The 18,077-nt window shown below is 43.4% G+C and overlaps 1 gene segment (V, D, J or C); it reads right to left on the reverse strand.

The window, feature by feature from the left end:
- Positions 1–7,524: 7,524 nt before the first annotated feature.
- On the reverse strand, positions 7,525–8,210 carry LOC134616424 (T cell receptor alpha variable 19-like). The segment is given in 2 exon segments: positions 7,525–7,967; positions 8,058–8,210. Coding segments are annotated over 2 exon segments (435 nt in total).
- Between the last annotated feature and the right edge of the window lie 9,867 nt (positions 8,211–18,077).

The raw sequence follows: 18,077 nt of genomic DNA on the forward strand, positions 1-18,077 counted from the left end.
AACTCAAAAAACTACAGGCAGACGTTGTCCTTTTACAAGAGACCCACAGACCTCTTAGAGGTTCGAATGAACTTAAAACACCTGAGTTTCCTAATGTGTTCTCAGCTTGTTATAATTCTAGACAAAGGGGAGTAGCAATTTTAATACATAAAAAAATTAATTTCACAGTACTCGATACAGTTATAGATCCAGAGGGCAGATTCTTAATCATTAAACTATCTATACTTGATAAAAAGCTATGTATTGTAAGTGTATATGGTCCAAATGTTGATGATCCCTCATTCTTTCACGGTTTTTTCAGTGCACTCTCTGAACACTTAGATGGCACACTTGTTCTTGGAGGCGACCTCAACCTGGGACTAAATGAAGAAATGGATAGGCTCAATACAGCAGGAACTCAGCGTAATTGGCAGTCCACAAATATAATCAAACAGTATATGAGCGACTTTGGTCTTTGCGATGCATGGCGCTCCCTTCACCCCACCAGTAAGGAATATACTTTTTTCTCACATGTCCATCACTTCTACTCTCGTCTGGATTATTTTTTGGTCAGCAGCTCACTGCTGAGTGACATTTCAGACACTGAGATTCACCCTATAGCTGTCAGCGATCATGCTCCTGTATCTTTAGCACTAATGCACAAGAATAATACTACGCCAAGTAAAAACTGGAGATTTAATACATCACTGCTTAAAGATGAAGACTTTATTAAATATTTTAAAAAAGAGTGGACTTCATATTTAGACTATAATGACACTCCTGGAACATCAGCATCTGTTCTATGGGAAGCAGGGAAAGCTGTGATGAGAGGTAAAATAATTTCTTTCTTATCACATAAAAAGAAAAAAGAAAACAAAAATATTCAGGAATTAGAAAAAACCATCAAATCCCTAGAAGAAGCCTACGCGTCCCACCAAGATCAGGAAACATTGAACAAAATACGCAAAACAAAACTAGAATTAAATGAGATAATTGATAAAAAAACAAAATTCTTAGTACAAGGACTACGCTTACAAAATTATGAACATAGTAATAAATCCGGTCAATTTCTAGCAAACCAGCTAAAAATAAATAAAGAAAAAACAACTATATATGCTGTTCAAGATTCATCTGGGAACCCAGTATATGACCCGAAACAAATAAACAACATTTTCAGGGATTTCTATAAAACCTTGTATTCACCACAAATAAACCCATCTAAAAAGGAAATTGATCAGTTTTTAGACAACATAACTCTCCCAAAATTATTAGACACTCAAGCAATGGCACTGGATTCGCCACTGACACCAGGTGAACTCCTGATAAGTATGCCCAATAATAAGGCTCCAGGTCCAGACGGCTTTCCTGCAGAATTCTACAAAGAATTCTGGACGATTCTAGCACCAGTTTTTTACAGAACGTTGTTGGAAATCAAAGAAAATGGCATACTTCCATCAAATATGAATTCTGCAAACATTAATCTCCTGCTAAAACCAGGCAAAGACCCTGTATATCCCTCAAGCTATCGTCCAATATCCCTTATAAATGTAGACCTTAAAATAATCTGCAAAGCTCTCTCGAAGAGACTAGAGAAAATAACCCCCCTCTTAATTCATCCTGACCAAACTGGTTTCATAAAAGGTAGGCACTCATCAACTAATACACGTAGATTACTTAATTTGATAGACTACTCATACAGTAAAAACCTTGAAACTACAATATTTTCTTTAGATGCAGAAAAAGCGTTTGACAGAGTTAACTGGAAATTTCTATTTGCAACTTTACACAAATTTGGTTTTGGATCTTCTTTCATCAACTGGTTAAAAATATTATATAATTCCCCAACAGCTTGTGTCAGAACAAATGACCAGACATCCTCCAGCTTCTGTCTCCTGAGGGACACCAGGCAGGGATGCCCACTCTCCCCTTCACTGTTTGCAATGTTTATTGAACCACTAGCAGCAGCAATTAGACAGAATTCAGTAATTAAAGGCATAAAATGCAAGAACGTGGAACATAAAATCAGCCTTTATGCGGATGATGTGCTACTCTTTCTCCAAAATTTACAAATCAATATCTCTGGGGTGATTGAATTGATAAACTCTTTTGCAAGAATATCAGGTTACTCAATTAACTGGTCAAAATCTACAGTCCTTCCGATTAATTGCTCCTTCTATAATTCCTCTTCTACTCCACTGCAATCGGGAAATATAAAATATTTAGGTATTAATGTTTCTCCTAAGCCTGCAGATCTAATAAACCATATCCCACTTTTAAAGAAAGTAGAAGGTGATCTGGCTAGGTGGAACTGTCTACCCATATCACTCATGGGAAGGGTTGCCGCTATAAAAATGATGGTATTACCAAAAATAAATTATTTATTCTCAATGATCCCAACTAAACCACCACAAGATTGGTTCAGATCTCTAGATTCATACATGTCCAAATTCCTTTGGAAAAATAAGCCCCCACGTATAAGCTTAAAAACACTACAAAAGACCAATGATAAAGGAGGATTAGAACTACCTAACTTTCAGCACTACTTCTTAGCCAACAGGCTTCAGTTTATCTCAGGATGGCTAAAACATACCCTCTTAGATGAACCTTGGCTAGATGTAGAACAAGCACTTTGCAATAATCTAGAGATTTCAGATCTACCATTTATCAGCTCAAACATCCAACGACATGAATGCTTCAAAAGCATCAACATCAGCTCCTCTCTGACAGCATGGTGGGAGTTTCTGAAGTTGACAGAGTCTTCATTAATCCCATGCAAACGTACACCTATCTGGAACAACCCTGACATATTACAAAACAATAATATGATAAACTTTTCAGATTGGAGTGGTAAAGGAATCAAATACTTAGAACATATATTAGAAGGAACAGAATTTATTTCATTTGACAGACTAGTTACACAATATGGGATCAACAAGAAGAGATTTTTAGAATATCAACAAATTAAATCCATAATAAAAAAGAAATTTAAACCGGGTCAAGTTGAACTACAAACACCACCAAGTGTGGTTCAATTTCTTACTCTTAAAACCCCAAAATTACTATCCAAAATATACAGAATGCTTTCTAAAACAGATGAATCAATATCACTTCCTATTGCAAAATGGGAAGCGGATTTATCAGTTAACTTAGACCAAAACTTCTGGTCTCAGATTTGCTTAAAAACCTTTCATCTAATTAGAAATCCCAGTCTTCAATTAATTCAATACAAAATACTACATAGAGTGCACTATACAGGTCATCGGATGTTCAAGATGGGCTTTACGTCTACCAACAACTGCTCACACTGCCAAACCAATTCACCGGACAATTATATCCACGCTCTTTGGTTCTGTCCACCAGTTCAGAAGTTTTGGCGCAAGATATGTGAAGACTTATCAAAGTGTCTGAAATGTAACATTCCAACTTCGCCTTTAGTATGTTTGTTGGGCAGCTTAGATAATGTCACTTCAGAAAAGAATATAGCCCATATGGTTTTCACTGCCCTATGCATAGCCAAGAAAACAGTCCTCATGAACTGGAAAAATAAAAATAATCTTAATTCTAACCAATATAGAAATTATCTATTAGATTACATTAGTCTTGATACAGCATCTGCCACCACATCAGATCAATTGCTCTGGGCTCCTTTGATCAGCTCCATCACTTAGTGGGGGTGGGGGGGTCATAGTTTGGTCCCACCTTCACTGTTGTGATTGGTGTGGGGGTAGGAACAGGCTTAGGGCGTCGGGGGGTTCCCCAGGAGCATCTTCCTTGGGGGGCTCAACCCAGGGTAGCGGTCATGGCCAATTAAGGGCTCTGTTGGCTCTTAGGTGACGGTTTCCTCGTGGCTGCGTGCAGCGGGGCTAGGGGAGGGTCTGTGCTGACGGACGTGGGTTACTGACCTGGTAGCCTGGCTGCCCCTGGGTGGGTCCGGGACGGGCGTGGGGTTCTGGGGGTGCTCCGTCTCTGGGCTGGGGCCCTGGCCGGGCCTCGGGGGCTCGGGTCCTGGTTGGTGTGTTGCCGGGGTTGTGGGCGGGTGGGTGTATGGGGGCCCAGCCCTGGCGCAGGGTGCCGCCAGTGCATCGAGCCACCTGGGGGGGCTCTTCAACTGGTGGGGGAGGTTGTCACATCTTGCAGGAGCTTTCCTCTCTTCAGGAATTCTCTCTGCAGGAGGGGGAGATATAGGAGAGGTGGAGGAAGATCTCAGCCTGGGCGTCTATTGTCTTGTGTAGTCTGGAAGATGAGTGGATGATGGGGTGGGTGCAGTTTTCTCTGTGGTGGGGTCAGGTGGGCTGTCCCGGGCTCTGTTGGGCCGGGCGGCGCTGCTGCACTGGGCCCCGGTCCGGATGGGCCTGTGCCCCCTTTCCCTGGTGGGTTGCAGAGTATGGGGTGCCTACTGGGGTTAGCGGGGGAGCTGGCCCCAGGGAGGGGTCACTTGCCCCTCCCTTCCTTCCCTCCCCATCTCCAGCTGCCTCCCTCTTCCCGCTCCACCACAATCACCCACACATGCAGGGCCTTGGGGTAGGGGTGTGTCACCAGGGTGCAGAGGAGGCACCCCCCCCCCCCCCCCCCTCTGTCCCCTTTCTGGCTGCCTCTGCCTCAATTTTATCTCACAACTTAGACATTCACATTACTCACACTCTCATAACACATACATATAGGATCTTGGGGGTGGGCACGCAACACGGACTCCAAATTACCATCAGGGTGTACACCTCACCCCTGGCGCCGTTGCCCACCTCTCAATTTTAAATACACGTAGACATTGAGGGCTAGCAGGAGGGGCTATGCGCTTACCTGCTGCTCTCTGGCAGGTAGCTCCATGCCCTCCTGGGTTTTAAATGCACCTTAGAACACACATACATCAACACTACATATGAGCGGGTGGAGGGAGGTTTGGAGTCTTCTCACACCCCCGTTCTCTGCGGCCTGCTGGAGCGGGGGGCTAGGAGGAGGAGTTGGCCGTCCGACTGGGGTCTGGAATGTGGGGCCTCCCTGCTGCTGCGGAGTCGGGGCGGTCTGCTTCTCTCCACCCCAGGGAAAAGGGTAACACCACCTGGGTCTGGGTGCAGTTTCCCCCTCCAGGGGCAAGGGTACCTAGACCCGGTTCTTAGAGTACGCTTGGGGAGTGTGATTGTGTGTACAGTGTCTCTTTATGTCTGTCTCCACGTTGGTTGAGTGTGGAGTAATTGCTTATGAGAGCATGAGGGTGGGAATGGATGTTTGTATCTGTGTGTGCCTGTATGTCTGTGTCTATATGTCAGGTTGGGTATCAGACGCCACCTCTCTGGGGACATCTCAGGCCCTCCAAGGTATGGAGGCCTATCTCCCCCCACCACTTCCCCTGCCAGTGGCGGACGCCCTCAGACATCGGTGTGTTGGGGGTTCTTTGTGTCCGGGGATGGGCGTCCAGGTACACACTGGCTCACTCCTTGGTGGCTGCTTATCGGGGCCTGGAGCCTGGGGCTCGCTCGGGCCACTTCGGGGATGGGGTGCCCTCGGCCTCTGGGCCTGGGGCTCGGTCACTCAGGCACAGCTGGCTGCCGGCGGAGCTCACGGGCACGTCACTGCAACCCCCCCTGGCCTCTGCTCCGTGGCTGCTGAGTGATCCCTCATCTGGGACTCTCCTCAGCTCTTTCTGGGACAGTGGCGCGGCTGCCCCTCTGTTGGTCTTCCTTGGTCTCTTGTGTTCTGGGGGCCTCTGGATGTCTGGAGTTTTGATCTCCTCCATACCTGCTTCATGCCCTGGAGGACGGGGGAGTGGCCCCCCACACCCTCTAGCAGATCATTACATGAAGGAACCTTTTAAAAACAAGCGCGTCCATGCTCACAGGTGTACACACAGGTGCTCACACACACAAACTACACCCTTTTCGGCTCCTACCTCAAAGCACACTGTGCGCTGTCAATCTTACGTGCTGCACAATAATGTTTAATATTAAGTATTTACTGTCATTTTCCCATATATCATTGTGATGTTGTTTATTCTATTACTCTCGTTTTCTTCTGCTTGTTTTCTTTTTTCTTTCTCAACAGGTGATCCAGGTGATTGATAGATGTATTTTTTGTCTGCTTATTCTGTTTGTTTTTGTTTTTTGCCCTTTTTCCCCGTCCCTCTTCTCAGCTGTTTTTCTTTCCCTCTTTCTTTCTCCCCTTTCTTTCCCCCAGTCAAGTCTGTCCCGTATTCAGCAAGTGAAAATAAAATAAACAATAAAAGGTGAATCAAATAGACCATTACGGCAAGGCTGGGATGGTCCATTTGGTAAAGTAAATCCGTTGGGCATCTTTCTTCGCCTTTAGACAATAATTCTGATGGCAAAAGAGCCAAACGGGACAGGCACAAAAAAAAAAAAAAAAATTAAAACAAGCCATTAGAATCTTGAATCAGAGTAGAAGATTTTTGGAGCTGCCAGAGACATCTGTACAGATATGTTTTAATCATGATGTTATGTCTCCTTGGCAAGATAAGAATTTTCATGACTGGAGAGAAAAGGGTTTAGTGTCTATTAAGGATTTGTATATTGATAATAAATTTTCTTCTTTTAGTCAACTAAAAGGGAAATATAATCTGCCGTGTTCACATTTATATAGATATCTGCAGGTCAGGCATTACATCCAGTCCAAGTTTAAAGATTTTGCAACTCTACCGTCAGAACATGGCATCTACAAAATATTCAAGACCTGATTCCAGACATCATATCACAAAAATTGTACAGTTATTTGGTACTTCTGTTGTAGTGCATACAGCTGGGATTAGGCAGGCTTGGGAGAATAAATGGGGGATGAAGGTGCCTGAATCTATGTGGAGTAAGTGTCTGTCTAAAATCCATTCTTGCTCCCTGAACATTAGACACCAGTTAATTCAATTAAAATCCTCCACCGGTTACACTATTCTAAGCTCAGACTGCACAACATTTATCCTTCTATCTCCCCAATGTGTGACAGGTGTAGACTGGCAGAAGGTACGTTGTACCATGCCTTTTGGTCTTCTCCCTCATTAACAGGCTTTTGGTCTAAAATATTTGACTGGTATTCCAAGGCATATATGAAACCTGTACAGCCTGAACCTGAAGTTGTCATTTTTGGATGTTCTCTGACGTCAGAGCTGCTCCCGTTTAAAGTGCAGCGGCCATTGGAAGTAGGTTTGATTGCTGCCAGAAGGCTAATCCTGAGGCAATGGAAGTCCCCCACTCCTCCTTCCTTTCAGTTGTGGGTAACAGACATGATGTCCATAATATTAATGAAAAAGTTCAACAAAGACTCAAAAGATTCTCTTGGAAGTGTCTGGAACCCCTTCTTGGACTAAACTGGACCCAGATTTGTAAACTCTAATCAACTCCAGCTTTTGGTACCTGTGGTGTTTGTGAAGTGCATGGTTGTTTGTTTTTGTTTGTTTTGGGGTTTGTTTTGTTTTAAATTTTGGAAAAAATATGTTTTAAAAATAAAAAAGAAATATCAAAAACAAAAATAATAAGCTGGTGTGGAAGACTGTTAAAACTGCAACTCCTGATCCCAGAACTGGACAGTCACTTTTCTCTGTTGTCTTTGTCATCAGTCCAATGACACAAGAATCAGAGGTTTAACAGTGTGTGGCTCCCTCTAGTGGATGTTGTGGAGTATTCTGTTGTCTTTGCTCCAAAGGTTTTTGTACAGAGTTTTGGTGTTTCCTGTCACTGTGGGCTGCAGAGCACAGTAGTACACAGCAGAGTCAGACAGCTGAAGCTTCTCGATCTTCAGAGGAACTGATCTGATGCTGGAATCCAGTGTGGATGAAAATCTCTCCTTGAACTCATCTGCTGTGTCTCCTTGGTCCCCACTAACACGACTCAGGATGAATTTGGGGCTGTTCTTTCCATCCTGTTTGTACCAGAAGAGAGAAGGAGCTGTTGTGCTGCTGTTATAGAGACAGTGAAGTGTTACTGTGCCTCCTTCAGCAGCAGTCTCTTCTCCTTTTGCTTGCAGCACGTTGTCTTTTTGTGCTCTGCATTCTGTAAAACACCAACAAACAGTATCAGTGTGCTGTTAAAGAATCATGTCAATGTTGGATTGATATCAAAGAAACAGAGTTGTGTTCATACCGAGGCACATAGCAGCCAGCAGCACTGAGATGAACAGAGGCGTCATATCTGCAGTGTAGAGTAACTGTGAGCTACAGCAAGTATAAAGAAGCTGTGATCTCTCTGTTTAGTCTTCATCAACACTAAGTTGGTGGATTAGAAGGAGGAGCCTGATCACAGTGACAGGTCTCATTCACAGCCCTGTGTTATTCCCCCTGCTGACAGCTTTACACTCAGCACGTCTTTCTGCTGCTCTGCTTTCATTGGAGATCTTGTCTTGGATGTAGGTTTGTAAGTTCTCAGTCATCCAGGTCATGGTAGTCTTAGGAGCTTGAAAGGACGGCAGCTGGACTTCATTATATTATCTGAAGACGTGTCAAATCTCATCCAAGAAGCTTCTTCAGTTCTAAATCCAAATGGTGGAGAGTCCCAGGGATTTAAAGCCCAGTGGGAGTTGCCCTTTAAGAAGGTCATTGATCCATGATTAATAATGTTTGTCATCACGAGCCAAGGTGTGAATCATTACCACCAGAGGTTCCAGTGAAACCATTCTGAGACCTCATCCTATCATCTGATCTATTGAGATCACCTGACACAAGATGTGAGTGGAGGTGAGGCGTCTGGGAAGGATCTCACACTACACTGTAGGTAGCTGACGGTTGGTGCCATAAGCCCCGCCCTCTATTTAAAGGGGGTCGTTTACAGTGGACATAGATGCTTCTTTCACTCGGCTTTCAAACCATCTGTCTTCTCTGTCCAAAATGTGAACACTGGCATCCTCAAGAGTGATTTGACCTTTGACCTTTAGGTGCAGATGTATACCTGAGTCTTGTCCTCTTCTATGTTGTGTCATGCATTTATGGAGTGGCTGTTTGTTTTCTCCAGTGTAGAGGTCTGAGCACTCCTCACTCCACTGCACAGCATGCACTCCATTGTCTCTCTGCTGGACAGTCTAACAGATAAACTTTGCCCAATGTGTCCACATGTGTACAATCTAACATAGATGTTATTCATTGCCTACAGGTATCCCCTGCTGGAGCTGTAGTTTTCCACAAAAGCTTCAACTGATTGCTGTCACTGCAACATGAATGAAAAAAGGAAAAGAAACTCTGCCTGTTTGACTCTGACTTACCTCTGTTTATTTTCTTTATGATTACAATTTGTGCACCATTAACCAGTAAATTAGAAACATTATTGTCAAGGTCCTGCTTCGCTGACCCAGTGTTTTGTGCATTAAATGGTAAATGGACTGATTCTTATACAGCGCTTTTCTACTCTCCCAGAGCACTCAAAGCGCTGTATATAACATGCCTCATTCACCCAATCACACCCACTCATGCAAGCATTTCTAAACATAAGTGCAAACTAATAAACATTGACACACAGTCACACTCCGATGAACACATCAGAGGGCAATTTGGGGTTAGTATCTTGCCCAAGGACACTTGATATGCAGACTGGGGAAGCCTAGGCTTGAACCACCAACCTTCTGATCAGTAGCTGATCTGCTCTACCACCTGAGCCACAGCCACCTGCATTATTGCTCAGGTTCAGGTTTATTCATTTATATAGCACATTTACAAACAACAGGGTTGATCAAAGTGCTTAACAATCAGCAAAAAACAGCAAGAGATTAAAAGTTAACAAACAAACAACAAACACACCAACAAACCTTGTGGAAGTTTTTCCACTTAAATAAAGCCTGCAGACGAGCGGTGAGCGGTAGTTAACATTCTTTAATCCAGACACACAAAGACAGACAACCAAGCTTGATGGAGAGTCTGCATGACGTGGGGCAGGGTCAGCAGAGTCTCCCTGAGCCTAACATGGCTCTCAGTTTAAATACCTTCTCCAGAAACAAAAGGCAGTACACAGCTGTTTCACACCTTAAGGTTCACACTCCCTTGCTACCTCCCAGAGTCCTTGAAGAGACAAAAGACTCTTCCTGTGGAGTGGTCTGCTCCCCCCCAACTTCCCTCTTACAGTATGGGTGTCAGACATGTTATTATACAATAAAATAATGTGATTAGTACATAAGTGAAAGAAATTCCATTACAATCCCACCCTTTGATTCTCAAGAATCACATTAAAACCAGAATTTCTTTCCTGACTTTCTGTATATCACATCAACATTATTTTACACTTAAAGGAGTTTCACACTGTGTATCCTCACTTCACTGTTCTCTCACCACCCTTTGTTCATCTTTAATCCTCCCCACAATCTAAGCTCTCACATGCAAATGGCTACAACAATGATACAGAAGAAAGGTCTTCTCCAGAGTGTCAAAGTACTTTGCATGGCAAAGTGAAACAGCATTAGGTGGTCATTCGGTCATGGCTCCTGGTGTCTGTGCCATTGACAGAGTTGTAATTCCAACGCTGATCTCCCTCTGTGCTGTCACCTTTGGAGCTTGGCACGCTCTCTTCATCCCTCGATTTCTGTTCCAACGCGGCTGTAGATTTAAGGCAGAGCACGTCGTACACCTTAGTTGTCTTCCTCAACGTCAACGGCGAAACTCTTTCATTTTATTTTAAGATTTTGCTGTTCAAAATCTCCTCGTGACAATCCTTTGGAAGCCCAGTGGTGCAGCCCACTGTCGTTTGTCTGCTGTCTTGCAGATGGTCCCTGCCTCTTACTGGTCCTGTTGAAGTCTTCTTTTCTGGTCATGGTCTGTATCTGCGTCAATCCTTCCATATCCCTCATGTCACGGTCTCTGCAATTTGAAAATGAAAGCTTCCACGGAAAACCCTTTTTTGCCCTATGTCAGCTTAGCACAATTAGACATGCACAATGAAGTTGTGCATTGTCTCTTAAAAATTCCCAGGGATTCTCCCCTGGAGTAGTTTCACTCCAGGCCCTGTCGTACGAAAACATTAGCCAGTGGTGTGTCCTGCTGTGAATCATGTGATTAGATCATATGATTAGCCCTCTGCTGTGGAAAAAGTGATGTAGGTGTTAGCGCAGCGCATCTGTATGCACACTTTCTCACAGTGACCTCTGCACTGTAAACAATACAAGGTCATGAATAACACACCGCTGATAAATTCACAAAGACACAGGAAGTGGCAATCAAAGGTTAAGTCTGCATGCCCCAAAGGTCACGCAGCCTGTTGCTGTCATCTTTCTGCTCCTGTAAAAAGAAACATACATACATACATCCACCCTTTTGTCAGGTCAAGGTGGAGGTGCAATCTTGCATACTGGTGTCAAGTCAGTCAAAGCTTTTGTCAGTCCAGTCAGTCCCCATTTTTATTTGCTGACAGTAGAACCTCTCGTGACGCAATAAGTTTCTACTGCCTGCAATGACGTCATTTCAAAAAAAAGAAAAAATAATTTAGACTGGATTACCTCGCTGAATCCTTTTGGCAGGGACTTGTTTTCTGATTGTCCCAAATAAGTGGCTTTCTCCCGAGCCCATTTAAATTTTTGGAGAAACTCACTTGCGATTGTTCAACATGTTGTGTAGCGCTTTCGATCCCGATCTTGCAGGCCTGCTTCAAAAGAGAAAACTGCTAAACAAAAATCTCAGTGCACTGTTAAAAGTCAAAAAATATGAAGGCCTCTTTTTAGAAGTTGTCTAAGCATACTCTCTCAGAATGATAGATCAAAACAAAACTAATTGGTAGGTTAAAAGTGGTACCAAAAGAAAATGCAAAGAAAATGCATCAGCCAAGTAAATCCCCAAAACTTTCATCCACCAGTCACACACCTCACACAACAATATTCTATTAGACAATGAGTTTTGTTTTCCCCCATGTACCCAGATGTGTGTTATGATAAGACCTCCCCCACACATCAGAAACAAAAAACTCAATAATCTATTAGTCCCCACTCATCTGACCCCCCTGCAGCATTCTGTTCACCCCTGCAATGATTTAATCATCCTTCCCCAAAATAATACTAGTTCACTAGTCTATGTATCACTTCTTAACCCACTAAGTGAACCGGACAAGATGATGGTAACAGCAATGCATGCTTAAAATGCTATTTGGTCTTCATGAGCTTCATTGCATGTGTGTTTGTGTTAGTAGGATTAATGCATTTTCTGTTTGTGTAATTTTTGTGTGCCTCTCCTCTTTGCGGTGCTCCAGACACTTTTCAATTCTCCACGCAAGGCAGTTGTTTTTTCTTCCCAGTTTCCTAAAACCAAATTTCATTCCCCACACTAAAACAGCCATGTTCTCCCCTGCTCCTTCCACTGTGGTCTCATCTCATCTCTCCCCCTTGCAGCAGTCCAGTGAGAGTCAGTTGTCTTTCAGCTTTGTCCTGTGTTCTCCACTGTCTCATCTTGCCATTTTGCTCCAAAAGTGGCAAATGTCCAACTCAGACAGTCTTTTCAAAAGTCCATTCACACACGGTGAAGTTGCAGCTCGTTGGAAATGCACATCCATCCATCCAGTCATGATGATGCCATTTTTTCTCCTTGCTGTCGCTGTCTTGCACAGCTGTTTGCTGCTGCTGCTGCTGGACCTTTTCTTCACTGCTCAGGGTGCTGCTGTGAGCTCTTGAGATCCATCTCGTTGTTCTGGAACTGCATTTCTTGTCTTCAGGGAGAGATTCTTGGAGCTTGTGTTCTCAGGGTGACAAACACATGGAAGTTAAGCTGTAAAACAATTCAGCCAGAACTTGGCTTGAGTGTTTCTAATGGTGTTGACCTATAATTTTTCCCGACTGCTGAACGTGGAAAATTGATCCGGGTCTGCTCTTCACCTGCAAGTGACACACTGAAACATTTTGATCATTCTTCTCATTGCTTAAAACAACACATCTCCTCTCTCTGGTTCTGAACTCCCCTTTCTTAAAAACCCAGAGAGATTGTAGTTGTTCTACATTGAAAATCACCAAACCCTCTTCCTATTTTTGCTTATTTTCATCAAGTCTGCTAAAAAGAAATTTTGTGTGTCCACCCTAGGGGAGCTGGTGGCCTGCAGTACCACCTTCTCCCGCTAGTTGGAAACAACTTTTGCACACATTTCTACACTCCTCTCTTTTTTTTTTTTTCGTTGTTTTTGTTCCCCATTTTCAACATTTTTTTTTAACCCCATTTTCACTGTTTTTACACACACAATCTTTTCCCACACAACCATTCTCTGCAATCTTACACACCACACATTTACTCAGTTCTTACCATACAGTCGCGCATTGAGTTTTGTCTCTGGCCGCTCGGTGCAACGTCCGCTGCTACTGGATCTAGATCCTATATTTACATTCAGAGCGTCCTCTGCAATGGCCTTCTTCCCTTACCGGCAGAAAAGTGCTAAAATACCGTCACTCCACACACTGTATTGTGCAGACGTGATTATCAACGGTGGACTCGAACCACCGTTCCCTGTGATGGACCAGTGTTTTTGCAATTACTCTGGCAGACGACTGCTTTTCTTTTGCACAACACCAGCACCGAACACAAGCCTGGGGACTCGAACCCCAGGATTTTCCCTCCGGAGACTTGAACTCCGGAGCAGCAGGCACTTCACCGCTCGGCCAGACAAAAAACCTCCTCATGACTGTATACAAAGTTAGCTACAACTCACCCATCTGCAGGAGTCCCCTCAAAGTCGATGGTCTCGGTGGTGGCTGAAACACACGGCTCCGTGACTTTCCTTTGCTTCAACAGCCGGTAGGACAAAGGTACCTTTTTCCTCAGGGGTGATCAGCCCATCCACGGAACCGTTGTTCAGCGACCACACGGACCACCCTGCTCACAGCGCCATTCTGTTGTGGGAGTTTTTCCACTTAAATAAAGCCTGCAGACGAGCGGTGAGCGGTAGCTAACATTCTTTAATCCAGACACACAAAGACAGACAACCAAGCTTGATGGAGAGTCTGCATGACGCGGGGCAGGTCAGCAGAGTCTCACTGAGAGTAGCATGGCTCTCAGTTTAAATACCTTCTCCAGAAACAAAAGGCAGTACACAGCTGTTTCACACCTTAAGGTTCACACTCCCTTGCTACCTCCCAGAGTCCTTGAAGAGACAAAAGACTCTTCCTGTGGAGTGGTCTGCTCCCCCCCAACTTCCCTCTTACAGTATGGGTGTCAGACATGTTATTATACAATAAAATAATGTGATTAGTACATAAGTGAAAGAAATTCCATTACAACCTCAAAGGTGACAGACAGAAAACAGGCCTGATGATAGTTGAAACTAATTTGATCCGAAAGCCAAAGTAAAAAAAATGAGTTTAAGACGCGATTTAAAAGAAGTATAGACTCAGAAGTGTGAATAGAGCAGGGAGACTATTCCAGAGTCTAGGTGCTGCAATTGCAAAGGCCCGATCACCTCTGGACTTCAGTCGGGATCTAGGTTGATCTAAGAGCATCTGGCAAGAGGATCTTAGTGCCCTCCTGGAGTCTGGAGAGTATAGAGAGTTACAGTAGTCCAGTCTACAGGTGATAAATGCATGAATAAGTTTTTCAAGTACTTTTAAAGGAATATAGGGCTTCGGATTTGATATCAAACACAACTGATAAAAGCTAGTTTTTACCACTGAGGACACTTGCTTCTCCAATTTAAGAGAGCTATCCAAAAACACTCCAAGGTTTCTTACCGTGTGAGAGAGATGCTGGCAAGAGGACCAAGGGTGTCTGTTAACTGACCCAGAGGGGTATGACTGTCAAAGACAATTACTTCAGTTTTATTTTCATTCAAAGTGAGAAAGTTTTGTGATAGCCAAACTTTAACATCATGAAGACAGCTGAACAAAGGTTGTAGTGGGTCAGAGACATCCAAGTTCAGGGGGAAGTAAATTTGGATGTCGTCGGCATAGCAGTGGAAGGAGATGTTATATTTGTTGAAAATAGAGCCCAAAGGCAGCATATACAGGGAGAACAAAGTAGGACCATGAACAGACCCCTGAGGCACACCACAGTGGATAGGGGCAGAAGAAGAAGAGTACTGACCCATAGCAAGTCCTCTCTGAAAGATATGATTTAAATCAAGATAGTACTGTGCCTTTGAGACCAACAACGTGCTCCAGCCTCGATAATAAAATGTGGTGATCAACCGTATCCAATGCAGAGGTCAAATCAAGTAAAACCAAAACCACAGAGCAGCCTGAGACGACAGTTAAAAGTAAATCATTAAAAACTCTTACTAAAGCCGTTTCTGTACTGTGGCGAGGTTTAAAACCAGACTGGAACTTTTCACCAATATTGTTAGCGTCTAAGAAGGACTGAAGTTGCTTAAGAACTACTTTTTCCAAAATTTTAGACATAAAAGGGAGTTTGGAAATTGGCCTGTAACTGGAGAGAGCACTAGGGTCGAGATTTTTCTTCTTAATAACAGGTTGTACAGCAGCATGTTTCAAGGCAATCGGCACAGAACCTGATGACAGTGATGCGTTCAGCAATAGTAGAATATAAGGCCCAATGGTGTTCAAAGCTTCCTTGAAGATGCAGGAGGGAAGAATATCATGCGGGGAGTTAGAAATTCTACGGTGACCAATTATCTCCTTTAAGGTGGAGAAAGACACTCAAACTGCTGAAAAACAATCTGAACATGAGAAGCAGGAACTTGGCGAGCCAATGTCGGCAAATATGGAGCCCTTAGGGCTGAGATTTTATCAGTGAAATACTCGAGGAAGTTATCACAGAGTGCGGTTGATTTTGATGCTCCAACATGGAGGAGAGTGAAACAGTAAAATTTACAGTGATGATAAATAATCAAACTGTTGCAGTGAGTCTTTCTGAGCCTGTCATTCAGATCGTCTTTGTTATTTCATATCTCAGCTGAGATGAAGAGTGTGGACACACCGGACTCCAAGATGGCAGCATGTGAGTGTGTGTGTGAGTGTGTGCGTGTGTGTGTGTGTGTGTGTGTGTGTGAGTGCGTGTGTGTGTGTGTGTGTGCGTGTGTGTGCGTGTGTGTGTGTGTCTGTGAGTTCTTTCTGAAAATTATCAGTGATTTTAGTCACTGAAGCCTCTTCAACCATCCACTGTCTCACAATCTGGATCTTCCTTCTGAAGGATCCCTCCTGTTTTTAAACCATCTACTGAATCTTCTACATGAGAGGTGGACTCACTCAGTTACCTCCTTCCAGAGTTGGACTCACAGCAGGCTTGATAAGCCCAAACCTCCCATGATACAGGAAAGAGCTTTTTTCTTGCTTCTTACTCCACCTCTGACATGTTCTACCTTAGTGTGTAAAATTAAAAAACACTGAATTACATTTTTATTGTACAGCTGTTTTCTCCTGGTGATTTCCTGTTTACTTGTGATGTCATCATACAAAAGAGGAGGGTGAAAACCCAGGATGGATTTTCAACATCACTGACTTTAATTTAACTCATTTACCTGCATGATTTCCAAGGAAGGAAAGAACACACAAATAATGTTGCTCCTTCCTGTGCTCAGTCCAAAAAGCTCTGTTTTGTTGCACGTCTGTCTTTGTGACTAAAGCCCTGCTAGTCTGTCTCTGATCTTTACTGCTTCATTTCTCTGTTGTCTTTGTCATCAGTCCAATGACACAAGAATCAGAGGTTTAACAGTGTGTGGCTCCCTCTAGTGGATGTTGTGGAGTATTCTGTTGTCTTTGCTCCAAAGGTTTTTGTACAGAGTTTTGGTGTTTCCTGTCACTGTGGGCCTCACAGCACAGTAGTACACAGCAGAGTCTGTCACTGCAGCAGAGGAGATGTTGAGATCGATTTGTTTTTGATCATCCACAACTTGAACAGACAGTCCAGAGATTTCTTCTTTCATTACACTTCCTGATCCCAAATGAGAGATCAGGAACTCTGGTGGTTTTCCAGGATATTGTCGATACCAGTAAAACTCGTCACTTCCAGTTGCCTTTTTGGAGTATCTATAGGACAGAGTAACAGTGCTGCCTTCTACACTGAACACTTCTTTGTTGGTTGGAGTGAGATCTTCACAGCTGACACCTAAAGGAACAGAAACATATTTGATACTTTTATAAATCATCACAATTCAAATGTATTTCTTTAAACACACAGATTGTAACGTACCTGTTAGAATGGTGAGAATCAGTAAAGAAAGTGCATAATAGTCCAAAGACAACATGTTGAATGAAGGTAAAGTTTATGGTTTGTGTGCTGAACTCTGTTGAATGTGGAGGTTTCTCTCTCTTCTAGTTCAGTAACAGCTCAGCTCCTCCCTGAATCTCTCCTCCTCCTCTCTGATCTGGATTTGAACTTCTCTCACTTCCTCCTGCTTTACACACTAGTAGCAGCATTTTCACTTTAAGGTGGGAGCTCATATTTCAGCTCTAATATTTTTTTGTAACTTCATCTCAGCCAATCAAATAGTTTTGTGCTTCCACAGCAGCTTAGTATGATTAACAGAGAATGGTACTCATGACCATTGATCAGTGGATGTTGATCAATGGTTGTGACAATTTGCATATTAATGATCATAAACTGACCTCACAGCCCATTGTTCATTCAGTGGTGCTGGTTTCAGTCATTGTGCAAAGGTCAGCTGAGACTGAAGAAGTCACCTGATGATGATGAAACGTTTCTCCCACTGAAAACATCCAGATGAACAGAATCAGCTTTTTAGGATTTGCTTACCTGGATGACTGAGCGTGCATGTTGGTGTTCCAGGATAATGTTAATATCAGAAGATCATTTATACTCATTGAAGGGTTTTTTTTCTGAGGTATTCATAAACTTGTTCACTTTGCCCCTTCATGTGGCAGCCCTGATATCACACCATCATCTTCACACAGGAAATATTCATATTAATTTCTCTCCACTACGTTTAATACATGACTTAAATCACTGGAGCAACCTCTCAGTGTCATGATTACAGGAATGCATCGACTCTAAAGCAGCCCACATGAGGCTAAAGCTTTACATGCTTTTATTTTGAGAAGGTTCAAAGACAGGGGGGGAGGTAAGTAGGTTTCCTGCAGAGGGACAGAACAGGGAGACACCAGAGAACTGCCCGAGAGAACGACTGCTGAGTATCAGTGCAGTCAGAATTGCTTATATAGTATTTATTAGAGTCCTTTCTTGTGTTTCACACATAAAGTGTTTCTATGTCAGGGAGGTAAGTGAAGGTTTCAGAAGGCTGAGTGGGTGG

Source organism: Pelmatolapia mariae, linkage group LG18 (assembly GCF_036321145.2).
Source record: "Pelmatolapia mariae isolate MD_Pm_ZW linkage group LG18, Pm_UMD_F_2, whole genome shotgun sequence".
Classification (NCBI taxonomy): Eukaryota; Metazoa; Chordata; class Actinopteri; order Cichliformes; family Cichlidae; genus Pelmatolapia; species Pelmatolapia mariae.